This window comes from Lethenteron reissneri, chromosome 25, assembly GCF_015708825.2.
Source record: "Lethenteron reissneri isolate LAM-NWPU_2019-01 chromosome 25, ASM1570882v1, whole genome shotgun sequence".
NCBI lineage: Eukaryota > Metazoa > Chordata > Hyperoartia > Petromyzontiformes > Petromyzontidae > Lethenteron > Lethenteron reissneri.
In genome coordinates, this window is record NC_083803.1 from 14,565,860 (window position 1) to 14,587,782 (window position 21,923).

Here is a 21,923-nt window from a genome sequence, read left to right on the forward strand (position 1 = left end):
ATGTTACATTTAAGATAATCGAGCGAACAAAGAAAACTGTACAAACAGTAAACAATAAATAGACAATACAAAATGAGACGTTAAAACGAGACGTAGACGACAAAGCGAATACTTCTCGAATCGAATTGTGACCCTCGGCTCACGTCAAACTGATGGAGGGAGCAAAATATTCAAAACACACATTGTACAGAGTCCACCCTTAATTGCCGGCAGGTTAGCAAACGGCTCCGAACGTTCTGACGCGAGTTTTCCACATTAGCCGCCCTGGGGTGTGACCCAGGTAAAGGAGATTAAAATACGAAACGCAAATGACCGTTTCCAGCTCGGCCCAAATTGCTGTTTGCGCGCATGAGCAAAGTGGAGCACCTGTTGTGCGGTGGCGTAAGATCAATTGTTGCAGTCGCCCGCAAGCGTGGAGTCGCGTTTCTCGAGCGGACTACATCACCGATGAGTAGTTTCCAGCCTGTCACGGTCCACTAGGAGCCACTTGCCCGCGAGACGATTTTGTACCCGAGAATCCGTTTGAAAAATCGCCCCCCCCCCACCCCACCTAGAATGTAGAGAGTGCTGTTTTTTTAAATCCTTTATATTAAGTTGGCTTGCTTGCTTGCTTAGGACCGTGCAAATCTTTCGGTCGTTTTTTAACCCACTTCCCGTGATCCAATCGAGCTGACATTTTGCACAGACTCGTTGTCCGTGAAAATGCATTTTCGTGAAAGAATTTTTCCGAAATTTTACACTGTTTAGGAAAAATAAATACATATTTATTTACCAATTGGTTAATGCTGGCACACAATCATCTGACCCATAGGTGGCAGCCATCTCAAGCCAGAGGACGAGAGGACTCTAGCCGCCCCGATGCCACGCATATAAAGGATTTATAGTGAAAAACTTTGTTTTTACGGGTTAATTTTTTTGTCATCATCATCATACAAATGCAGCCATGCAACAAGCAACACAAATAAATGCGCAGCACCGCAATTGCTGGCTCGTGCCACCGTTTTACGACCGGCCTCCACTAGAGGGAGCCTTAGAGAGCCCCTTCAGAGGGGCGTTTGGCCTACTCTTCCACGTGGAGACGCCACGGCGATGGACCAACTGTGGTGTAGCCATGTACACTACTGGGCGGTGGTGAGATGAAGCAATTTGCACGGCTGCGTCAACTGCTGCACCGGGATGAATGAACCGGCGACGTGTGGATTGCAAGGCCAGGGGGCTAACCGTGGCACCGTGGCAGCATCCCTCCAAACGAGCGAGTACTCGTGGACAGCAAAGCAGACTGTGGATAACCCCGCACAGCTATTGAAGGCAGATCGGAATAGCACTTTGCGTGTTGTTGTTTAATAAAGAGGCAGGTTGGAATGCTGTTGAAAAGCTGAACTTTAATAAAAAAATTACCGTAGCGATAATGAAAGTGCTTCATGTGGATGATATATGGTTAAGAAACCTTGGTTATTTTACAAAACGTATTGAATAAAACATGAAGACCAGACGAGGGGATGGGTGGCCAGCACCACGCCCAGCCGCCTTTGTCTCCCCAGTGGCGATGTCTACACACCGCATCAGATACTCATTTGACGCCCAGTCGACATAGGGAGAGGCCCAGGACCTGTTCAAATAACCGCTACTGATTATGGCCGTGAGCGGGAATCGAACTCAGGGTCACCAGGTTCGTAGCGTAGTGAGCTAACCGCTACACTACACGCGCATGGATCGCTATGAACCAACAGCAGTGGGTGATATGCAAACCGGTCTCGAACCTCCCCTCCACCACTCGCCCACATTGACCAGCGTGGTGAAGTATGGTCAAGAAACCCATGTGACCAAGATGCTATGGGGATTTCTTCATCCGACGGTGGATTGAACACAAACCCTCCGACGTAGTATTTTCACTAAAACATGTATTTGGGCCAACTGATTTCAGCCGAAGTAGTTGGAGCCAAATTAACCCTGGCTCCTCCTGCTATATGGCTCAGTTCTGTGCAAATGAGGCGGTTGCCCTGGAAGATATCTTGGGAATCGGACACTTACAAGAAATAAATCAAAGCAACATGTACCTGTGCTCGAACAATTTTGAGAGGAACTCAATGTGGTCCCTCGACTCGTGCTCCACTTATCACATCAGATCGCTGGCATAATCGTCATCCCCACACTCATGGCACTGGGAATTGAGAGGCATTTCTATCCAAGGGCATTGCTCACACGTTGACTTGGCTGGCTTCCCTCGGACAGACGACTTTACGAAACTGAAGTACACACCGAGGGTGCTTTGGCCACCAACAACAATGCCGTTGATTGGTCTGGTGTTGGTCTGACAGAGCAGCAAGCAGCCTTTCATGCCAGAGCATTGATAGCGAAAAGGCGCTGTTTATGTCGCGTGAGATCACAATGCTGCGTGTGTAAAGCGCGCAGTTTCTCTGCGTTCGGAGGCAGAGGTGTCACCAACTCACAGGAGTTGAAACATTCGTGTGAGTTGGTGACGATATTATATTAGTGGCGATACTAGTTTATGCAGCAGCAACAGCAGCCACAGAACAAATGAGTCCATCATCATTGTGCAGAAAGTGTCCGAGTGTGTGTCCTTCTTGCCTCTCGTGCTGTTTCTGCAACGTCTGCGTCTGTAATTGCTATCGACTCAAACCAAACACAGTAATCGTTGTTCGCGTTTAAAATGCAATTTAGGTAATATTGCAACGTTAATATAATCTATAACTATAAATATATTACCACAAGACGCTGCCCTGGTGTAACGGGTAGCACACCGGACTTGCAATCCAGAGGTCACCTTTCGATCTCCCGGCCTGGCAGTTGCAAGTCTCTTACATCGCCGGCGACTTTGTCCACCCAACAGTACGCGTGGATGCACCGCAGTGAGTCGATCGGCAAGTCGCGTGCGTGGAGTAAAGTGTGGGTGCCCGTACAATACAGGGTGCTTAAAAAAATGGTAACACTTACATGCGGCTATCGTTTGTAATGGAAAAAAGGGCGGATAATACACTGTGACATGATAACAAATGTAATGTTAATAGCTTGTTCGCCATCATTGTCAACGCGGCCTGGAATCTTCTCCAGGTGGTCTCCACATTGCTCGTGGTATTGTTGCATATTCTCACAAGTGTTGAAACAAAGTTTTTGAAGCACCCTCTATTTGAAGACGTCCGGCCAACGTAGAATATTCGGCCAAAACACGCTCAGTAGGGGCTCTCTCGGACTCTCTCTCCAGCGGAAAGCCCTTCGGCCAGCAACGCCGTGAGCAAAGCAATTGCAGGTCTGCCCCTTTACCCGCACACCTCAAGACCAGCTATAAAGTCACCCGGAACCAGGGGAAAAGCTTCCTATCCTGCACAACGGAAGCGCTTATAACAACAGCAACAACAACACAAAATCACCGACGGCCGCACAACTGCAAAAATGTGGTGATCACGGCTCGACGCGGGCACCCAAAGGGACATCACAGCGCACACCGCCGGTGCGCGGAGGAAGATCGGCGATGCTGGATGCGAGTAAATAAATCACCTTGGGGCAGGAGTCGGCGGGCCAATGGGTTAATAACACGCGGCAAGTGGGGCTACTGTCACGTGCGTGGAGCAAATGCGTTGTTGGTGTTTCAGCTCGTGTAGGAGCCGTCACCGTGGAGTGGACCTTGTCACAGCTGCGGCGTGGACGACGTCATCGTCATCATCATCATGTGCCCGTAGCTGTGTGGCCACGACATTAGCAATATTCTAGATTCGTCAATTTGTTGACGATGAAAATTCGGACCGTGGAAGTGTGCAAGCGTAGAGGCTTGATAATCCTCTTAGCTAGATAGCTCGCGGTCAGTGACAAGATATTGATCTAAGCGTGGGGGATAGAGATGTCTTTATCAGTGTTTCTTTTTTTTTGGTCTCACCAGGAATCCATTAATCTACACGTGGCGCGGTGAAGTCATCAGTATGGAGCACCGCATCGCTCTCTTTGCACCGAGCCGATGCTGTCGATACTGCGTGGCGGTGCATTGGCGTGCGGCGGCGATAATCCTCGGAGACACGCTGTGATGGGGGTTTAAAAAAAAAACAAGTTTTAGTTTAAATGTCAATACGAATCATTGTGACACGTGCATTTTAATACGAAGACGAGATGATGGGCTAGATTATGCCCCTTATCACCACGCTCGGCTTTGTGAAAATGCCTCGCAATCAGACATTGGCTACGGTAAAATGTTCGGGCATTGCAACGTGCCGAGAGGATCATCATCATCAGCCACGATCGATCCACTGCTGGACTAAGGCCTCCCAAAAGCAATTGTCGTCCCTCATTACTGCACTGGAACGAGAATAATTACTTGTCTACCACGCAAAACCACACTTTTATCAGGAGGGTCCTGGCATTGCATATTTTTAACAATCGACCAAGCACACTACACGTGAACTGATGTCATCACTCTATCTCTGCAATGGACATCCTCTTGGGCATGCTCTCTCCTTTGGCTTGGGATCTGTCGTGAGTCTCAACCACTGCGGTCATCTCTTTGGGTGACGTCACCTGCCCTCACCTGGCTGAGGCTTTGCGGCCTGCCCCTGGTAACTCCTGTTTGCGCACATCACATACCTACACTGGAAGTGTGGAGATGTAATACCTCGTGCGGTTCCATGGTATTTCAGATAAACATTGTATCGAGACCTGGGTCCGGTTTGATATATTTTACCGATGTTAGCTGTGGTCAGGAATTGAACTCAGTTCGCCAGATTCATTGTACAGGACATCAACCACTGTTCCGACTAAAAGTTCCCTCTCGAAAAGCTTAGCATGAGACTCCCAAGATGTTTTGTCATGCTTGAGATCACACAGATCGAGTTAAACTCGCTTTGTTTTCGTAAATCAGTGTGCTATCCACTGCGCAACCACTCACCACGCATACACATACGCACATACCGCATCCTCCGTAACGCGACCCATTTTTCCCTTCTGCATTTGAAAACAAAAGTTTGGGGTGCGTCTTGTCGTCCGGTTGGTGCGTGACCGTGGCCATGTTCGTATAACTTCATTGACGCCGGTCACAAGTTGTGTGCGCGTCTTACTTTCCGGAGACATACGGTTAAAATCACACGGACACACATACTCACCCCCGTCGTAGACTTGAATCCCGATTTGCGAATGCGTGCGTGGAGAGTGGTAGTGTAGTGGTTAGCGCGATGCGCTACGGACCGGGGCCACCCCGAGTTCTATTCCAGCTCACGGCCAACACTGGTGACGATTGTCTGAACCGGTCGTGGGCCTCTCTCTAGGTCGACTCAGCCTCAAATGAGTACCTGCCGCGGTGTGTCAACACCTCTATGCGCAGTATGTGTCGTGAATTTCTTTCGCGCCGTGTGCGCAGCCAACCAACCGCGCTAATTGGAGGCGACACCACCACCGGGGAGACAAAGGCGGCCGGGCGTGGCGTTGGCCACCCCCCGTCGTGTGCACTTGCCTCCCCGCTTCACGGGGTGGCGGGTGATGCTTTGCGGCTACGCCGAGGCAGCTCTGATAACAGCGGCCACGGCAGAAACAAAGGCTGCACCTGCTGACGGCCGATTAAGGCTGCTGGTGGTAGCTCGCTGTGAGTACACACGGGGAGGAGAGGGAGCGAGCGGTAGGGGGGGGGGGGTCTAAAAATAGCGCCGAGGTTCGGGGGAAGGGGAGCACAAAATAAAATGAGTAATTTATCTGCGACCTTCTTGACACCACGATTTGTCCGAGCCACGATGCTAATCGAGATGCGAGGGGCGGGTTGCGGAAGGGGAGGGGTAGTGGTTGAACACGTGCGTGTGTGTGTGTGTGTGAATGTATGTGGGGAGCGGTAGCGTATTCCCGCTCATGGGCAACATCAGTGACGAAAATCTGGGCCTCCCCTAGGTCGACTCAGCTTAAAATGAGTACCTGGTGCGGTGTGGCCCACCCGCCCGCCCCTCCTCGTGTGCCGTGCCTTCATAGGTGCTCGCTGACAGCACTTGCCTCTACAGACTGTTCAGGCTATACGGGGGATCTTTGTCTTTGAAAGTTGAACTTCCTCCGTGCGTCTGAGTGGAAACACAATAGCGTGTATTAATACGGGGTGATCAATCCATAGATTGACCACCGAGATGTAATATTACACGCTTTTTTTTATCCACAACGTGACCGAATATATATTACATTTGGCACAAAGTGCATCGTGCAGAGTTGGTTAAAGATACAATGTGTGGATTGAGGTGGGAGACACGGGAAAGATTTGAATGAAAATGTTGTAAAGAGGCTGATCCATTTTTCCAGATACACCTGAAATAATATTAAGAGGAAAGCAATTATAACTCCAGCACTTTACCGTATATAGCGAACAACCTTTGACGGCTCTGCCAATTTTAGCTTGAATCTCTTAACGCTTTTTTTTTGCTCAAAATAGCCGTCGTCTTCGCAATGCATTATTCAATCACCTTCATAAAGAGGGTCATTGGAAATCAGTGGGGTATCTGTATACGGATCACCCGGTGTGTGTGTGGATATCAAACGATTGGGGAGCGGTAGTGTAGCGGTTAGCGCGCCGCGCTACGAACCTGGCGATCCGAGTTCGATTGCCACTCACGGCCAACATCACTGACGATTTTCTGAACCGCTCCTGAGCCTCCCCTACGTCGACTCAGCCTTAAGTGAGTGCCTGGTGCGGTGCGTAAAAATATCGCCTCTAGGGAGACTAAGGCGGCCGGGCGCAGCGCTGGCCACCCACCTCGTCGTGTGCCGTGCCGGCCTTTATAGGTGCCCGCTAACAGCACTTGCCTCAACAGTCTGTTAAGGCTACACGGTGGATCTTTGTCGTTTAACATACTGAGATTATGGGCGAACAAATCGGGATGCATGTTGGGGACCAGGTGCAAAATAAGACACGCTTCATTAATCATCGATTTTCTTTCCACTGCTGGATGAATGGATATCTCTCTCTCACGTGGATATCACCTTTAAAAATAAAATAACAACATTTCAAATCAACTCCGGTCAGTTTCCATTCACAAACGGATCGATGTCTCTCCACACGACGTCATCTGTTAATTTGTGCGATACTGCCAACGTGCTATCACCAAATGATTTGCTCTACACTGCGACTGTACGTCAGTCACTGCTTTTTTTATCTTTACCACCAACACTGCCCACGCATCTGCTGTGGGATACGGGTGACGTCAGCACGCAAATTTGAACGGTGACGTCGGCACACGGCTGGTGCGCTGTGGTGACGTCACCGCGCACTTCGGCAGGCAGGCAGCCAGCCAGCCAGCAAACCTTTTCTTAAAAAATAGTATACTGTAATTCTGTGTCTATCATGTGATACTTCACCACGCTATATTCAGTGCAGGATGGCGAAATTGTTGGGATGTAGTGGGTGGTGGTGGGGAGGGAGGCCAGCATCTGATTCTGATGTTTCAATTAATGTTCGGGAATCGAACTTGGGTTGGACAAGGTTCACAGTTGCATTGCGATAACCAACTCTGCCACTAGAGAGATTCCGCTCTCGAGTGTAGACAAAACATGACCCAGTCTGTCCAGACGAGTTGGTGGTTTAAATAAAAACAATGAAAAGTGTCACTCTGGCAAAGGGGGATGTCCATGTAAGAAACGAGGGTCGATTACAATTTGTTTTTACTTGACCAGGTTGTAAGGTCCACTGAGCTATACCCCACAAATGATAGCTCAATGGAGTGAGCTTATCATCGCGTGGGTAATTTACAGCAGCTGCATCTCTCTAAACGCGCGTTGAATCTGAATGTGGAGGGGAGAAAAAAACCGGAGGACCCGGAGAATGATCCACGCGACCACGGGGAGAGCATGCAATATACAAGGGTCAGGGTCTAGAATCGGTATCGAACCCACGACCTCCTGTATACCGGGCGAGGTAGTTAACATCTCTCCACCACGGAGACCTCAAAACGTCACCGCACCATCAGTCACGTTCTAATTCTCAAAACGATTTTAACCACCGATATTTAATCGGTGACGCGCATCTACGAGTGATTTTATTTAGACGCGAGAGGATCAAGACGCACGCACGAAAAAAAAAAAACACTCGTGTTCCAGGTGAGGATCGAACTCACAACCTCGGCATGCCTCGGGGCAGCAAGGCACTGCTCTATAAGTACCGCGCGCTAACCGATTGCGCCACTGGAACAGCGTGCTCGCTGCAGTGACCGCGGGCAGATTTCCTTGGCTCCAGCACGCGTTGTGTGTCCTCGGAAGCGTTTCACGACGCATAACCGCGTTGTGAACGTTCGCGTTTTGACGTCATCGCCCACGGCCGACGACGACGAATTATTTTAGCGCTGGTTTTTATCGCGACCCTTTCGTGAATTTTGCCCGGTTTTATCTCGAGCATAAGTCCCAAACGGCAACACATGCTGGCTTGCCTTTGCCCCACCCCCCCCCCCCTCCTTGTGTTACAGACAGATGGGGTTAACAAGCTTATGCCGTCCACCGAAGGTTGCATGAGTGAAAACGCACGGGGTTAGAAGTGCGTCGTCTTCGCGCGTATGTTGAAAAGGAGACTTCAGAAATCTACCACTGACGAGCGTGGTGAAGTATGGTCAAATAAACATCAAGACTCGCACAGCGTGGGGAAGCCTTCATCCACCAGCGGATTGAAAAAACGCAGCCGTGCATGTACACGTTGAAAGGGAAATGCTAATTATTTATTCAGAAAACAAACTTTCATGAGTCACAACACTTGTTTTTAGGAGGGCCCTGTGTGATTGGAATGTTTTGTTCGAGGTAAACCGGGGAACCCGTGAATGCAAGATCCTATAGATATATGTGTGTGACACTCAGCTATCTTGCTGGGCACGCAGCCTCACGCTCACCAACATCTGGCGAGATCCGGGATGATCGTTCACCCTTCCATCCATCCAAGCAAGCAGCCCTGACCCAAGCTCAAACCACCCGCTTGGCTAACGGCATCTGACGAGATCGGGCGCCTTGGGGGAGATTTAGTCGACGACCCAGAGCTGTGTGAAAGTCGTCGACCGACTATTATACAGTGTCATTAATAGAGGTTTTTTTGGGGTTAGATCGCGTAAATATATAAACGTGTCGTGAAAACCCGCCACCACCCGACGCAGCCAACTCGTAAGGGTTGTCACGTCAACAGAACGTGGCCAATTCGTCACGAGTACAGCACACCGGTGTGTTGGAAGCCTACGTGTTAAACTACTATACAGCGTACTTGCTTAAGTTGTTCTAAAACAGGTGGTGGCAACCTTACGGCTCCCTAACTTCGTGACGTCATTTATCAAGGAACCGCCGTTTCGTATTCACGACACAATGCATTGCGGCTCTTGATACATTGACTTGTCGATTTAAAGCGTTCGTGCCTACAGGGATTCATCTTCTTGGTTCTTTCGGTAAAGTCACGTAGAAGAGAAATAATAAAATAATACAAATAAAACATAATAAAATAATTCTCACGACGTTTCGGCCACAACGCAAGCAGCCGTTGTGGCCTAAACGTCGTGAGAATTATTTTATTATGTTTTATTTTTATTATTTTATTATTTCCCTTCTACGTGACTTTACCGAAAGAACCAAGAAGACATTGACTTGTATTTGTTATCGAATTCGCAAAAAAATGTCTCTGCTTGTTCATTTGTTTGCCGACCTCTGCTCTAAGACCTCCCCCCCCCCCCATCGAATATACGAATTATTACAAAAGGATTGCTCCAGGTGAGGCTCGAACTCACAACCTCGGCATGTCTCGGGGGCAGGCAGGGCACTGCTTTATAAGTACCGCGCGCTAACCGATTGCGCCACTGGAGCTCTCGGTGTCTGAGCACGACTCCAGCCCTCGTGTGCATCGGCAGCAGCAACCTGGGTGACGAACAAACGCGTGGAAGGGATGGGATGTGTGCGTCGTCTCACGAGTAGGCGAAATGAGACGTTGCACAAAGACGTGCTATGAATTTTGGAGAGGGAGGTGACGGAGTGCTCTTGCCAATAACATCTTGTAATCTAGCAGCGTGGGACTCAATGCATATCCTCATCCTCAATATCACTTCTCCCCCCACGCTCTTAACCCATCGTTGCACGTCTCCAGCAATTCGCGAACTCGTGAGACGACGCGCACACATTGATCCCATCCACGTGTCTGTTCCATCATCCGTGCTGTAGTTGCTGCACACGAGGGCTGGAGTCGAACTCAGGCATCGAGAGCTCCAGTGGCGCAATCGGTTAGCGCGCGGTACTTATAAAGCAGTGCCCTGCCTGCCCCGAGACATGCCGAGGTTGTGAGTTCGAGCCTCACCTGGAGCAATCCGTTTTTTGAATAATCGTCAAATCGATGTTTTTATTTTAGAGCAGAGGTCGGCAACACATTACCAAGAAGATAATTATTTTTCCGAATTCGGTAAAAAAAAACAACCCAATATTTCAAGAGCCGCAATGCACTGTGTGGTGAATACGAGAGGCTGGTTCCTTAGTAAATAACGTCACGAAGGGAGCCGCAGTTTGCCGACCCCCTGTTTTAGGACAACTTAAGCAAGTAAATTGTCTAACAGTCGGTCGACGACCTTCACATAGCCCTGTGTCGTCAGATGCCGTTAGCCAAGCGGGGGTTTCAGCTTGGTACTTTTAGTTCTTTCGGTAAATTCACGTAGGTAAAAAATGAAATTAAAATTAATAAAAATAAAATAATAAATTCACGACGTTTCGGAGGCAACACAAGTCTCCGTCATCAGGTGGGACCGTCACAGCCAGATTTGCTGCAGCAATTATTATTATTTGATTATTTTATTTTTCTTAATTTTAATTTCATTTTTTACCTACGTGACTTTACCGAAAGAACTAAGAGTATGAATCATTACAGTCACGAAAGCTTCAAATCTAGTTTCAGCTTGGGTTTAAGTGCTTGCTTGCTTGCATGCATGGATGGATGGATGGGTGACCGACCATCTCGGGTCTCGCCAGATGTTGGTCGGTGTGAGGCTGCGTACCCAGGAATGTGGCAGAGCTGAGTGTCACACACATGTCTACGTAACCTTGCATTCGTGGTGGGGTTTCCCCTTTTATTTGTTCGTCACCCAGGATGCAGTTGAGCTTGGGTCAGGTGCTTGGGTCACGTGCTTGTGTTAGGTGCTTTGGTCACGTGCTTGGGTCAGGTGCTGGGGTCAGGTGCTGGCTTGCTTGCTTGCATGGATGAGTGCCCGACCATCCGGGTCTCGCCTAGATGTTGGGAGGCGTGAGGCTGCTTGTCCAGCAAGATGGCAGAGCTGAGTGTCACACACGTGTCTACGTTACCTTGCATTCGTGGTGGGTCTTTTCCTTCCGTATTTGTTCGTCACCCAGGATGAAGTTGCTACTTTTCGAGCAGTGATCTGCTGCCCCCCGAGACATGTCGAGGTTGCGAGTTCGAGCCTCACCTGAAACACTTAAAATGTTCATCTTGCGCCCGTAGATGCGTATAATCGATGAAAATTATCGTGGGCAAAATTTTTTGGAGAGTTCTTTGTTTTATTTTATTTTTACAAATTATGGTGGCGTTTTAGATGTCGTCTTGGGCAATATAGCTCACTGGTTCTTGTCAATCGGGGTCCTAGGGCCTTGTGGGCGCACTAAAAAATTCTCCCGAACTTTACCTTTGTAGAGCCCCCCCCCCCCACACTGTATGCATCATGCAGGAGGGGCCACTACCCGAGAAATCACCTCTCACGCCTTTCGATTAGCACGGTTGGCTACGTACGGTGCGAAAGAATTGCAACGTACATACGTACATACGTATGGGAGTGTTATTAACGAAAGTGTTGAGGTCTCTTTGTTATTTGTGCTTGTGCACCACTGTCAACGCAGGAACACCAAACAATGTAACGTCCAAAAGCATCTTTGATTATCAGGACTATACTTTTTTATAATCTCCGTACATTGACGTTCCCCATAAACCCAAGTCTTCTTACCAAATCACACACAACGTGCCCGATCGCATTATTTCCACAAGCTAAGCAGGGATCTTCCCATCGTGTCCCCAGCGTTGATGGTGTGGGCGCTGCAATTGCGAGCAGGAGATGTCAATGCTGAGTGCCAGCCCGTCGCAACGTGTGGCGGGTTTATCTTCCCATTCGTAAAGCCACGATGTAGTTAATGGCCAAGCGCCGCAATGCACTACACTCCTGCTCGCGAACGAGTCTTGAGAATTAGTGAAGTGTTTCTGAATAAATAATTAGAATTGTTGAGACAATTAGATGCTATGGGTCAAGGCACTCCGTCAAAAGGAAGGAGACCTGCCAGTCTGCAGAGCCAGTAGGCCGATGAATTAAACAACATTTTATCTGCATGTGGAAACCAGAGGTGAGATTACTATGAAAATTTAACTTTTGTTTGACTGAGAACCCCCGGAATGAATAACGCCGTTACCGTCAGCTCGATAGGACTGAACTTCGAGACCTGTCTCAAAATGAATTTCTTCTGATCTCTCCTACCACGTGTCATGTTTTAAACAATGTATATTCATTCTAAGCGGAATAAGCAATGGCGCAGTGGTTAGCGCACTGCTCTGTGAACCAGATTCACCCGCGTTTGATTTAGAGCCACGGCTGTTGACATCATTGACGAGTGGCATCTGAACCGGTCCCGGGTCCTGACCCTTCACCAACCAGCGCTGCCCAGCGTAGTGAAGTATTCTCACACAATAGCAATGCCCGACACGGCGTGGGGACACCTTCAGTCATCAGCGAATTGACGGATGACTTCATCTTACATTCCTTCTGATGATCAGTGGACACGACTCCTCAATAAAATGCCCCAGGTCGTGCAGACGGCCAAGATGTCCTTGCGAGACAGAGACTGCGCGTTAGACGCGTTCGAGGCGGAGTGCTCCATGTTCAGCGAGCGCCGTTGTTACTGAATGAGCGGGCAAATCCATCGGGTAATTGGATCACACGGCCTGGCGGTTTCCATTCACAAATAGGAAGCCACACGCGGACGTACATCAAACGTCCCCTACAACAGCATCCAGACGCAGCGGAGTTGATATGAAGCGTCTCTCTCTCGAGCACTGTGAGCGTTGTGGATTTTATTTTGGGGATGTGACCGAGAGACACCCGCAACACATTTGGGGAAGGAAAAATAAATCGAGGTATTTTTTGAGGCCGCGAATTTTTTTTTTCTCTCTCACTTCATCAGAGGTGACATCAACGCCGACGATTGTGCTGACGACGGAACCTTTAAATACACGGCGGCGCACGGGCATCCGCATCGGGAACGAGTCGGTGGCCACGCGGTAGTTGTGTAGATTTCATAGAATTATAGTGACAGAAGAACGCTCCTTATGTCCGTGATGAAGTGTGGGGGGAGCAGGCCTCAATTACCGGGAGCCAATCGCGAGGTAGGTGACCCACGGCGGATTACTGGTTTCGGGAGCCATTGAACGAGAGCACGTTCGGTCGTTGGTGTGCCCCCCTCCCCCCCAGGTCCCCCCAACGTTTAATTTGCGAGATGCAATTTCAAAATAAAAGTCCCGCTAGATGGCAGTATCGCGTTGCAAAGAAAAAACGGTTTGCAGTCGTTTTTTTTTGTTAATGTCGTTGTGGCTTTATTCAGAAGTTGCTTTTATTTTGACACAAGAGAGGATTATCCCTGCCGGATGAAAATAAATAACTATACATTTAAAAACGCGTTGTTTTATTAGAGTCAATACATTGTAGTCAAGCGTTACCCACAATCCATCATCAACGACATCATCATCACCGTGCGCGTCTTTGTTTAAGCATTCACCTCGACCGTTCTGATATTTGTGTTAATGCCACCCGCCGCCATATCGACTTCTCTAACAGCAGTATGTTGTATGTACAGTATATGTATGTTGAACTTCGTTCGCACCGTACGTAGCCAACCGTGCTAATTGGACGTGCGGAGAGGGCGGGGGGGTGACAACAACCCAAAGACAAAAAGCAGTTCGAAAGGAATGAGTTTTCAATTTCATGATTTAAAAGTTGCATTGCTCCAGTGGCTTCCTAATATCGGAATGGAGAGTGTTCCAGACGCAGGAGCGCATCTCATCACACACCTGGGATTCATATAAGTGGCCAAATGCATTCGCATCCCTGCACAAAGTAGCGGCGCGTGCGCACCACGGGAAACAAGTGGCGAAGATCGCGTATGGGGCCGTCCATAAATGACGTCACGCACCTGGGGGGGGGGGGGGGTCAGACATTTGTGACGTGTGACGAGGAGGGGGGGGGGGGGTGAGAAATGTGACGTCACATAAAAATGCGCAACTTTAAATACATATAGACAACACGTTCTACTTAATGAAATAGACTTTTTTAATAAATGTTAGTGCAGCGCCACATTAAATACGCACCACAATGACAATAGTTTAAAGCGATGTGAAGCATGTTTTTTTTTTTGGGGGGGGGGGGGGGGGCAGAGCTTTGTGACGTCATATTTGAGGGGGGGTTCTGACTTTTTGTGATGCCGTGCATGTGACGAGGGGGGGGGGGGTCAAAAAAATGTCCAAAATCGCGTGACGTCATCTATGGACGGCGCCTATGTATGTACGTTGAACTTCTTACGCACCGTACGTAGCCAACCGTGGTAATTCTAGATTTGAAGCTTTCGTGACTGCAAGGATTCATATTCTTAGGTTTTTTCGGTAAAGTCACGTGGGTAAAACATTGAAATTAATAAGCATTAAAATTAATACAAATATTAATTTTAATGTTTTACCCACGTGACTTTACCGAAAAAACCTAAGAATATGAAACCGTGGGAATCGCAGGTGCGGGTGAAGAGCAATCAAGGACTTAACCAGCCCTTGCGGGACGTTCCGCCGCGACCCCTCCAGTGTGTCAGGGCGCGCGGGACCCCAACCCCGAACACGCTGCGGAGAGATGCGCGCTTGAAGACACCCGGTTGGTCGGCGCGCTCTCGATCGGCAGAGGAGAAGGGGGAAGGTCGTGAGCGTGGACTTGGAACACGGGGGACAGGAAGCCGGCAGCACGGATGGCTCGGGGGGGGCAGTGGGGAGAAGAGGGGGGGGGGGGACTGGCACAGCGGGCAGCAGCAGAGAAGTAGCGACTTCCCATCGACTATGCGGAGGCTGAGTGAGGGTTTTGAGCAGGGCTTAATTTATCATGAAATAACAATTAGAAACAATCTTGGAACACCCCTAAAACCGCCGTCTACCGTCCTCCACCTATCCAGACATCCGGAACGAGGGCGGGCTGATATTTTCCGGTGCGTATCCCCGAACAGCGCCGGGCCGAACGTAAGCCCTGATTGCGGGAGTAGTAGGAGTCGTAGTAGGAGTAAAATACCTCTGTCTGCATGTAAGCCCTGATTGCGGGGTTAGTAGTAGGAGTCGTAGTAGGAGTAAAATACCTCTGTCTGTATGTAAGCCCTGATTGCGGGAGTAGTAGGAGTCGTAGTAGGAGTAAAATACCTCTGTCTGCATGTCTGGCTTCCCTCGCGCCGATCGATGTCGAGCCAACCTCGTTCGCGCACGCGTCAGCTGACGACCAGAGACAAGCCTGGCCACGCTAATTCCACCGTCGTCATCATCATCGTCGTCGTCGCCGTCAAAGTCGGCAGCACAGCGCGTTCACGCCTCCCCGTGCGCCGCGTGACGTCCGCGCGCCCTTGTGTCCGTCATGCGAAACAAAAAAAGGGCGAGCGCTCGAGTGGAGCGTCCGGCGCACGCGTGCCGCCTCTATCCCGTTATTTAAAATAAAAAAGCGACACGGCCGGCGTGCTCCTTGTCACGTGTTCCGACCGCTCCGATGAGACGATGAGCCGCCTAGAGAGTGCGAGGAGAACGTGAGAGCGTCACCCGTGCCCCCCCCCCCCCCCCCCCCGCGGCTTTCAGCCCCACTCACCCACCCTACCCTCCAGAGCACCTCCCTAGCCGACGCTTTCGCCGCCCCCGCCACCACCGCCGCCACCCCGCCCCCCGCAAAGGGCGAGAAACGCGAGCGGGGAACACGCGAGCCAGGCAGTTGCGCGCACGCTGCCCAACCGGCTCGCTCGCTCGCTCGTCCGCTCAATTCGCCGGGTGCGGGACACAGAGTTTTCAACCTTCGGCACCAGCAGCAGCTGCGGGAGCAGCGGCTCCATCATCATCATCTGCAGCAGCAGCAGCAGAAGCAGCAGCAATAACAGCACGGAGTCTGCTGCAGCAGCAGCAGCATCACCCTCGGCGAGGAAGGTGCTTGAAGTAGAAGCGAAAGGAACGGAGCAAAAGTTAAAGTCGGCACGAGATGAAGTCCATGGAAACGCTTCCCCAGCAAGCCGCGTGGCTAATTCGCATCGTCGCTTTCCTTCTCGTCATTAGCTAATTGCCAATTTTTAGGTTGAGGTGGGGAGGGGGGGTCTTTCTTCACTGCCCGTGACGCCGGCAAAGCGCTCCGCAAAAGAAAGCCCACGCGTTCCAGCGGCTCTCTCCGTCAGCTTCATATACAGTATTTATTAATATCATTAATTTTGTGAAGGTCGCCTCTAGTTTGCGATGTACTCTGCTTTGGCACCGAGAAGCAAGCCTTGGGAGCATGGCTTCTCCAGGGTCCGCAGGAGGAAGACGTTCCTGCTGCCTCGCCTCGCCTTCATGAGCGTGATGCTCATGGTGGCGTCATACGCCTCCAACATCTTCTCGAGCGCAGGTGAGCGAGCTCCTGGTGGCACGATCGCAACCCTCCCGGGTGGCATTGTTTCTTTTTGTTAAGAAGGGCGGCGGGCGGGGTGGGGAGAAGGAGCGGGGGTAGGGGGCACGCACAGCCAACGTTCAACAAACTTAAAGCAACGCCGAACAGACCGGCTAGTCGCGATACGATCTGATGTTGTCGATCATGAATTCTCACCAACTCACCCCCCCCCCCCATGCTGCCAGCTCTGCAGAGCGTGGCCTCTGTTTCAACGTGGGGTGGCGCATACAGAGAAGAACATCAGTGGGTGGGACGACAGTAAATTCTAATAGAAAAACTTTTAGCAAATCATAAGCGCGGAATGAGTTAGCGTGATACGAGCTGATGCTGTCTATTCAACATTTTCTGCTCTAACGAGTTGCGCTTAGACAGCATCTGTATCTCTCTCTCTTTCACTCGGAGGTCACAAAGTGCTGCAGCGGTCACCGCGGGTGTATATCAGAAGATGCGGACTAAAACCCGCTACTGGTGTTCAATTTAATTGCGTTGGCATGAGCCTTCCTAGGGATGGGGAGGGGGGATTACCCCCCCCCCTTCCTACAGCCGCCCCCCCCCCCCTCCCACCTTGATATTACGTGGCTGGTTGTGTGTGTGGGGGGTCTACGTGTGTTGTCCAGAGTCTGGATACTCCGGCTGTTAGAAGCCGCCTGTGTCCGGTCTCCAGGACTAAATGGCAGACGGAGACAACGCCGCGTCGAGCCGAGAACGACCACTTGAACCACGAGCGGAGGTTCTCCCTCCACAATAGCGCATCCAATACCAATAGTCGCCATTCGCTACGAAGCGACGGTGACGTTACCACAGCGTCTGTGCCAGGCCAGGTGCACTTTTGAGGCCAGGTGAAGTGTCGAAGGCTCTCTCGGGACAGACCCGGGTGCCATGGGTTGGCTGACTGAGATGATTGTGTCGATGCCCCAGTTGTACCCCCTACTGTGCCAACTTGCTGTATTTTATCCGCCCGGCGCTCCGCTCGTTGTTGTGAGCGTCGCTCATCTGCCCTCCGTTGTTGCTGGAGGGCGACTGCCTCCAACTGCCCAGTAGCAGCAGCAGCCTCCTAACACAATAGCGCATCACGAGTGCGTCCGCACACACACACGCACGGAATGGAACAACACGAGTTGGTTTTCGCTGACAGGGCCCTGTCGTTCGGAGTGAGTGCTCTCGCCAATACCATCGCCGTACGTCAGCGCTGATTGTTTTTAGCCAGGCCGCTGGCTCTGCCGATGAGACACAAAATAAGGTCGGATGCGGCTCTGCGTTTGCTCGCTGTTTAAACTGAACGGATGCTGTTCAATAATAAGCCCAGCGAGACCAACATGCTGACGCGTTACGTACGAAAGTGTGTTTATTTTTAGAGATGCCTAACGCCAACGTGATTGTTTAACATCATTTTGTTTTATTATCAACGGCCATCCAAATAATTGTCGTAGTCAAGGGCAACGGACATTGTTCATAGCGGCCGATGTCTACCACACCGCCTTTTGTTTTTTGTTTTTAGTTCGTTCCGTTTGCGTGTGTTAAGAATTGCAGCACGTACTTTTAGCCATCACGGTGATAATGACCCGTTACTTTGCCCGGCAAAGTCACATCGAGTCTCTCAGTCCTGCTGGTTCATTTGGGGGGTGGGGCGATGTTTGGCCACTTCCATTCCATTCACTGTAGAAATGAGTGTTTGGCTTTCGTAATCTCTCTCACCCGGGGGCTGTAATTTGCGTCGCGTATTATATTTGTTTTTGTCGCGATCTAAGCGTGAATAAAACAATCTAGTGGCGCCTTTCGACCATCCCGCTGCTGGATGAAGACCTCAAACGCGCCGTATCGCACCTCCGATTAGCACGGATGGCCACGTACGGTGCGAAAGAAGTTCAACATACGTACACGAATAGGTGTCCGTTATGGAAGCCGTGTGCCCATACTTCACTACGCTGGTCAGTGCTAAATTGGTGAAGGTGACAGGGCGGGGGGGGGGGAGTGGAGGAGGGTGCTGTGCCAAGAACCGGTTCAATAAATCAATCAATCTTTAATTCACGTGCCAATATCTTCCTCAATAAAGCAGCCATCGGTGCACATTAGAACAGAACGGGAACGGTAGAGGGGGCGTTGAGCAAGAGGAATGAATACAACAACAAAACACACCGTTAAGACATCGGCAGCCAACGCCGACTGAGCAAAATAAAGTACAAACCACGCGGTTAAAGATACATTCAGCCGCGAGACTCGAACTTGGAACCAGCCGCGTCGCCAGCGCGCACGCTCAGCGAAGCACTGCGCTACCGAGCCAGGCAAGGCGCTAATGCGATTCGTACCCGGTGAGCCTGTTGCAGCCTGCATATTATTACTGCAGAGTTTAAAACCCAAGGCACCTTGCCTTGCCCGCGTAAGCCTAATTACACGTGGTAGTGGTGGTGGTGAAGGTCCCCACCCACCGCTCCTGCCCCAATGAATTTGCTGTCGCTATTGCGCAGCCATTGACTGCACCTGATTTCGGTATCTGCATTGTTTCCCTTTTTTCGGGCCAACATCCTTCCCCTTCATACAAGCGAAATGAAGTCCGGCAAAACTAAAAAAAGCCACCCCCTTGTTTTGTGTTTTAGGCGTTACCGTTTTTTGTGTTTTTGTTTAAACGCTGGGCTAATTTTTTTTTCTATTCAACGTCGTGCAGTTGTACAGGAACCCTTCTTTGTCAATCCACTGCCGGATGATGGCCTTCCCCACCATCGGCGTACCGGTTACGTGACCCAGAAAGGCATTCATCGCCGCGCTGGTCGTAGACGCGAGAGCATAGGAGCACAGTACAACGATGGAGCTTTTGCTTCGCTGCGCATCCCTGCGGTCCACAACACCGTACATTCGTAGAATCAGAATCAGTGTTTATACCGCAGGAGGGACTCCTGTGTAGCTTGTAAAGCCCTTTCTTACAGATGTACAGCAGGGTCGGATCAGAACGTTACGACAAAAAACACAAAACAAAAACACGACACGAGTACAAAGTATAGGAAAGGTAAACAAATTATTTAAACCATAATACGGGGGGGGGGGGGGGGGGTTAGATCGCGTAAATATATACGTGTCGTTAAACCCACCACCACTCGACACAGCCAATTAGTAAGGTTTGTCACGTAAACAGAACGTGCCAATTCGTCACGAGTACAGCACGCCGTTGGGTTGGAGAGCCAAGCCACAACATTTACAATCTGAGTACGACGTTTCGCCAGTAATTACAACTAGCTTCATCAGCGACAGCCAAATTTGTGGAGACGTCCACCTGTTTCGTTCCTTAAATAGAGGCGTACGCGTGATGACAACACTTTAATAAAAAAAAGTTGCCTATTGAAGCATTTCCCAGGCTCGATGCTACTCATGACGAGATCGACTGCACTTCTAGTGACCTCGCCGAGGCCAACTGCAGCGAGCAAGAAAAAGTAACAAAACTTCACACGAGCCACACATCGTTTTGCTGCTGAGTTATCATCTGCAGGCTCTGCTTGTGCAACACGTCAGGTGCTATTCGAAAGGCTATCTTGACCCCCCCTCCGCCCCGTCCAAAAAAAAAACAAAAAAACGCACGTGGGCTTGGGCCGGACACGACGCCAGAACGAATGAACGATCAATCGATCGTTGATGGACGAGGTCGGTGAATGACAGCCAATGGCAAAGGGGGGAAACGGTTCCCCTAGAGCACGACCATCGCGGAGAGGGGCACGCGATAAGAGAGCGAGCAAGCAGCTCGTGGCGCACGAGCCAGAATGCCGTACGGCATTTGCGGCACCGTTGGGAAGGACTTCGTGGCTGATGCTGATGACGATTAAGATTGTCGTGTTGACATTTCATGGAGGGTCTTGAGAGACTCGTAGTGGTGGTTGCTGGTGGTGGAGGAGAGTGGGTGGTGGAGAGGAAGGAAGGTTCAGAGGCCGTCCAGAATCATAATGTTTATTTATCCTGGAGGAATCCGATAAGCTATAAAGCTTTTTTCCACAGATGTCGAGTAGGGGCGGGGGGTGGAGTGCAGGGCCCGGGGCAACTCACACCGTGTGCCCCCCGCCACCGATGCCTTGAAACCAAACCAGAAGCATTACATATAACACCGTGACGCCGAAGCGCGGCCCCCTCCCTCCCCAAAGCACGGGGCCCGGGGCAGTCGCCCCGATTCGCCGTGACCCTAGGAACGCCTCTGGGAAGACGATCGTTTTTTTTATGGTTAGCAAAGTGGAATACCCTTTAAGTATATTTAGCGACACTAAGCCTAATGAAAACCTACAGTTCTGGCAAGTGCCCCTCGATGGAGAATCCCTTTCCTTGGATGCGTGTTGAGCTTAACTGGAATTAGCAGACATTCACGATGCAGGCACGTCTTTCTCCACTATATATTTTTTACGCGCAAGAATACAGCGCGAAAACGTGCGTGGAATTGGGATATTTTATTGGGGATTGCTGTGAACATTTGAGAGCCGCTATTTTATTTTAAAAAAATCGATTTAAATAAATACATCCATCCAAGCGCGCGCTTAAAAAAGCCTTGCGTTTGTGCCGGGTGGATGCAGGTTACATAACGCACGTGTGTACATACAGTGCATTAGGGGCGAGCTTAACGCACGCGCGCGCGCACACACACATACACGCGCGCGTGCGCGCTGTTGGGCCTCTGGGCTTACTTGCACACGCGGAGAAAGTCCACTGACAATACGCTCGGCGTATTCTCCAGGCTACGGTGTGACGGCGCCCAGCCAAATTTGGAACATCACTTACCCTAACTACCTTGTCCCTTGTTAAAATGCATGCCGGGCTTTAAATGCCCAGGTCGTGTATTATTGAGGCGGGAGGAATTCCTGTGGGCCAAGCTGTCGCCAAGCAACAATTGCTTCATGGAAAATGTAATATTTATGCGATATACCTGTGTACGTGTATAGGGCGAGTTTCTTTTGAGTGGAGGTTATGTTGGCCATACTTCACCACAGGTGATTAGTGCAGGTTAGTGAAGGTGGGAAAAGGTAGGGGTGGGGTGCAGAACAACAATGGATTTGACTGCACTGCCCACAACGCCTATAGCACCTGTGTTTTGGGCATGGTCGTCACTCCCATAGCATTCTGTGTGATTTGGCCGTATCCGTTCCCTCCATGGATTAGGGTGAAACTGTGAATACATATGCACTCAGATTGTAAATGTTGTGGCTTGGCTCTCCAACACACCGGCGTGCTGTACTCTGTTGACGTGACAACCCTTACTAGTTGGCTGTGTCGGGTGGTGGTGGGTTCTACGACACA

General features: G+C 50.3%; 1 protein-coding gene and 3 non-coding genes across 5 annotated transcripts in view; 2 read left to right on the top strand and 2 right to left on the bottom strand.

Annotated features, from left to right (window-relative positions):
* Positions 1-8,056: 8,056 nt before the first annotated feature.
* Positions 8,057-8,155, bottom strand: TRNAI-UAU (transfer RNA isoleucine (anticodon UAU)). The gene is made up of 2 exons: positions 8,118-8,155; positions 8,057-8,092 (listed from the first exon to the last, which is right to left on the bottom strand). It is a non-coding gene; the product is annotated as a tRNA-Ile (tRNA).
* A 1,536-nt stretch (positions 8,156-9,691) lies between these two features.
* On the bottom strand, positions 9,692-9,792 carry TRNAI-UAU (transfer RNA isoleucine (anticodon UAU)). The gene is made up of 2 exons: positions 9,755-9,792; positions 9,692-9,727 (listed from the first exon to the last, which is right to left on the bottom strand). It is a non-coding gene; the product is annotated as a tRNA-Ile (tRNA).
* A 392-nt stretch (positions 9,793-10,184) lies between these two features.
* TRNAI-UAU (transfer RNA isoleucine (anticodon UAU)) lies at positions 10,185-10,284 on the top strand. The gene is made up of 2 exons: positions 10,185-10,222; positions 10,249-10,284. It is a non-coding gene; the product is annotated as a tRNA-Ile (tRNA).
* Positions 10,285-15,938: 5,654 nt separating this feature from the next.
* The window catches only part of SLC24A3 (solute carrier family 24 member 3), a 125,874-nt gene continuing 119,889 nt past the window's right edge, over positions 15,939-21,923 (top strand). For both annotated transcript variants that reach the window (XM_061559451.1, XM_061559452.1), the window contains exon 1: positions 15,939-16,619. In XM_061559451.1, the coding sequence (XP_061415435.1) occupies positions 16,469-16,619 (151 nt within the window). In that variant the 5' untranslated portion in view covers positions 15,939-16,468. The remainder of the gene's footprint in view (positions 16,620-21,923) is intronic.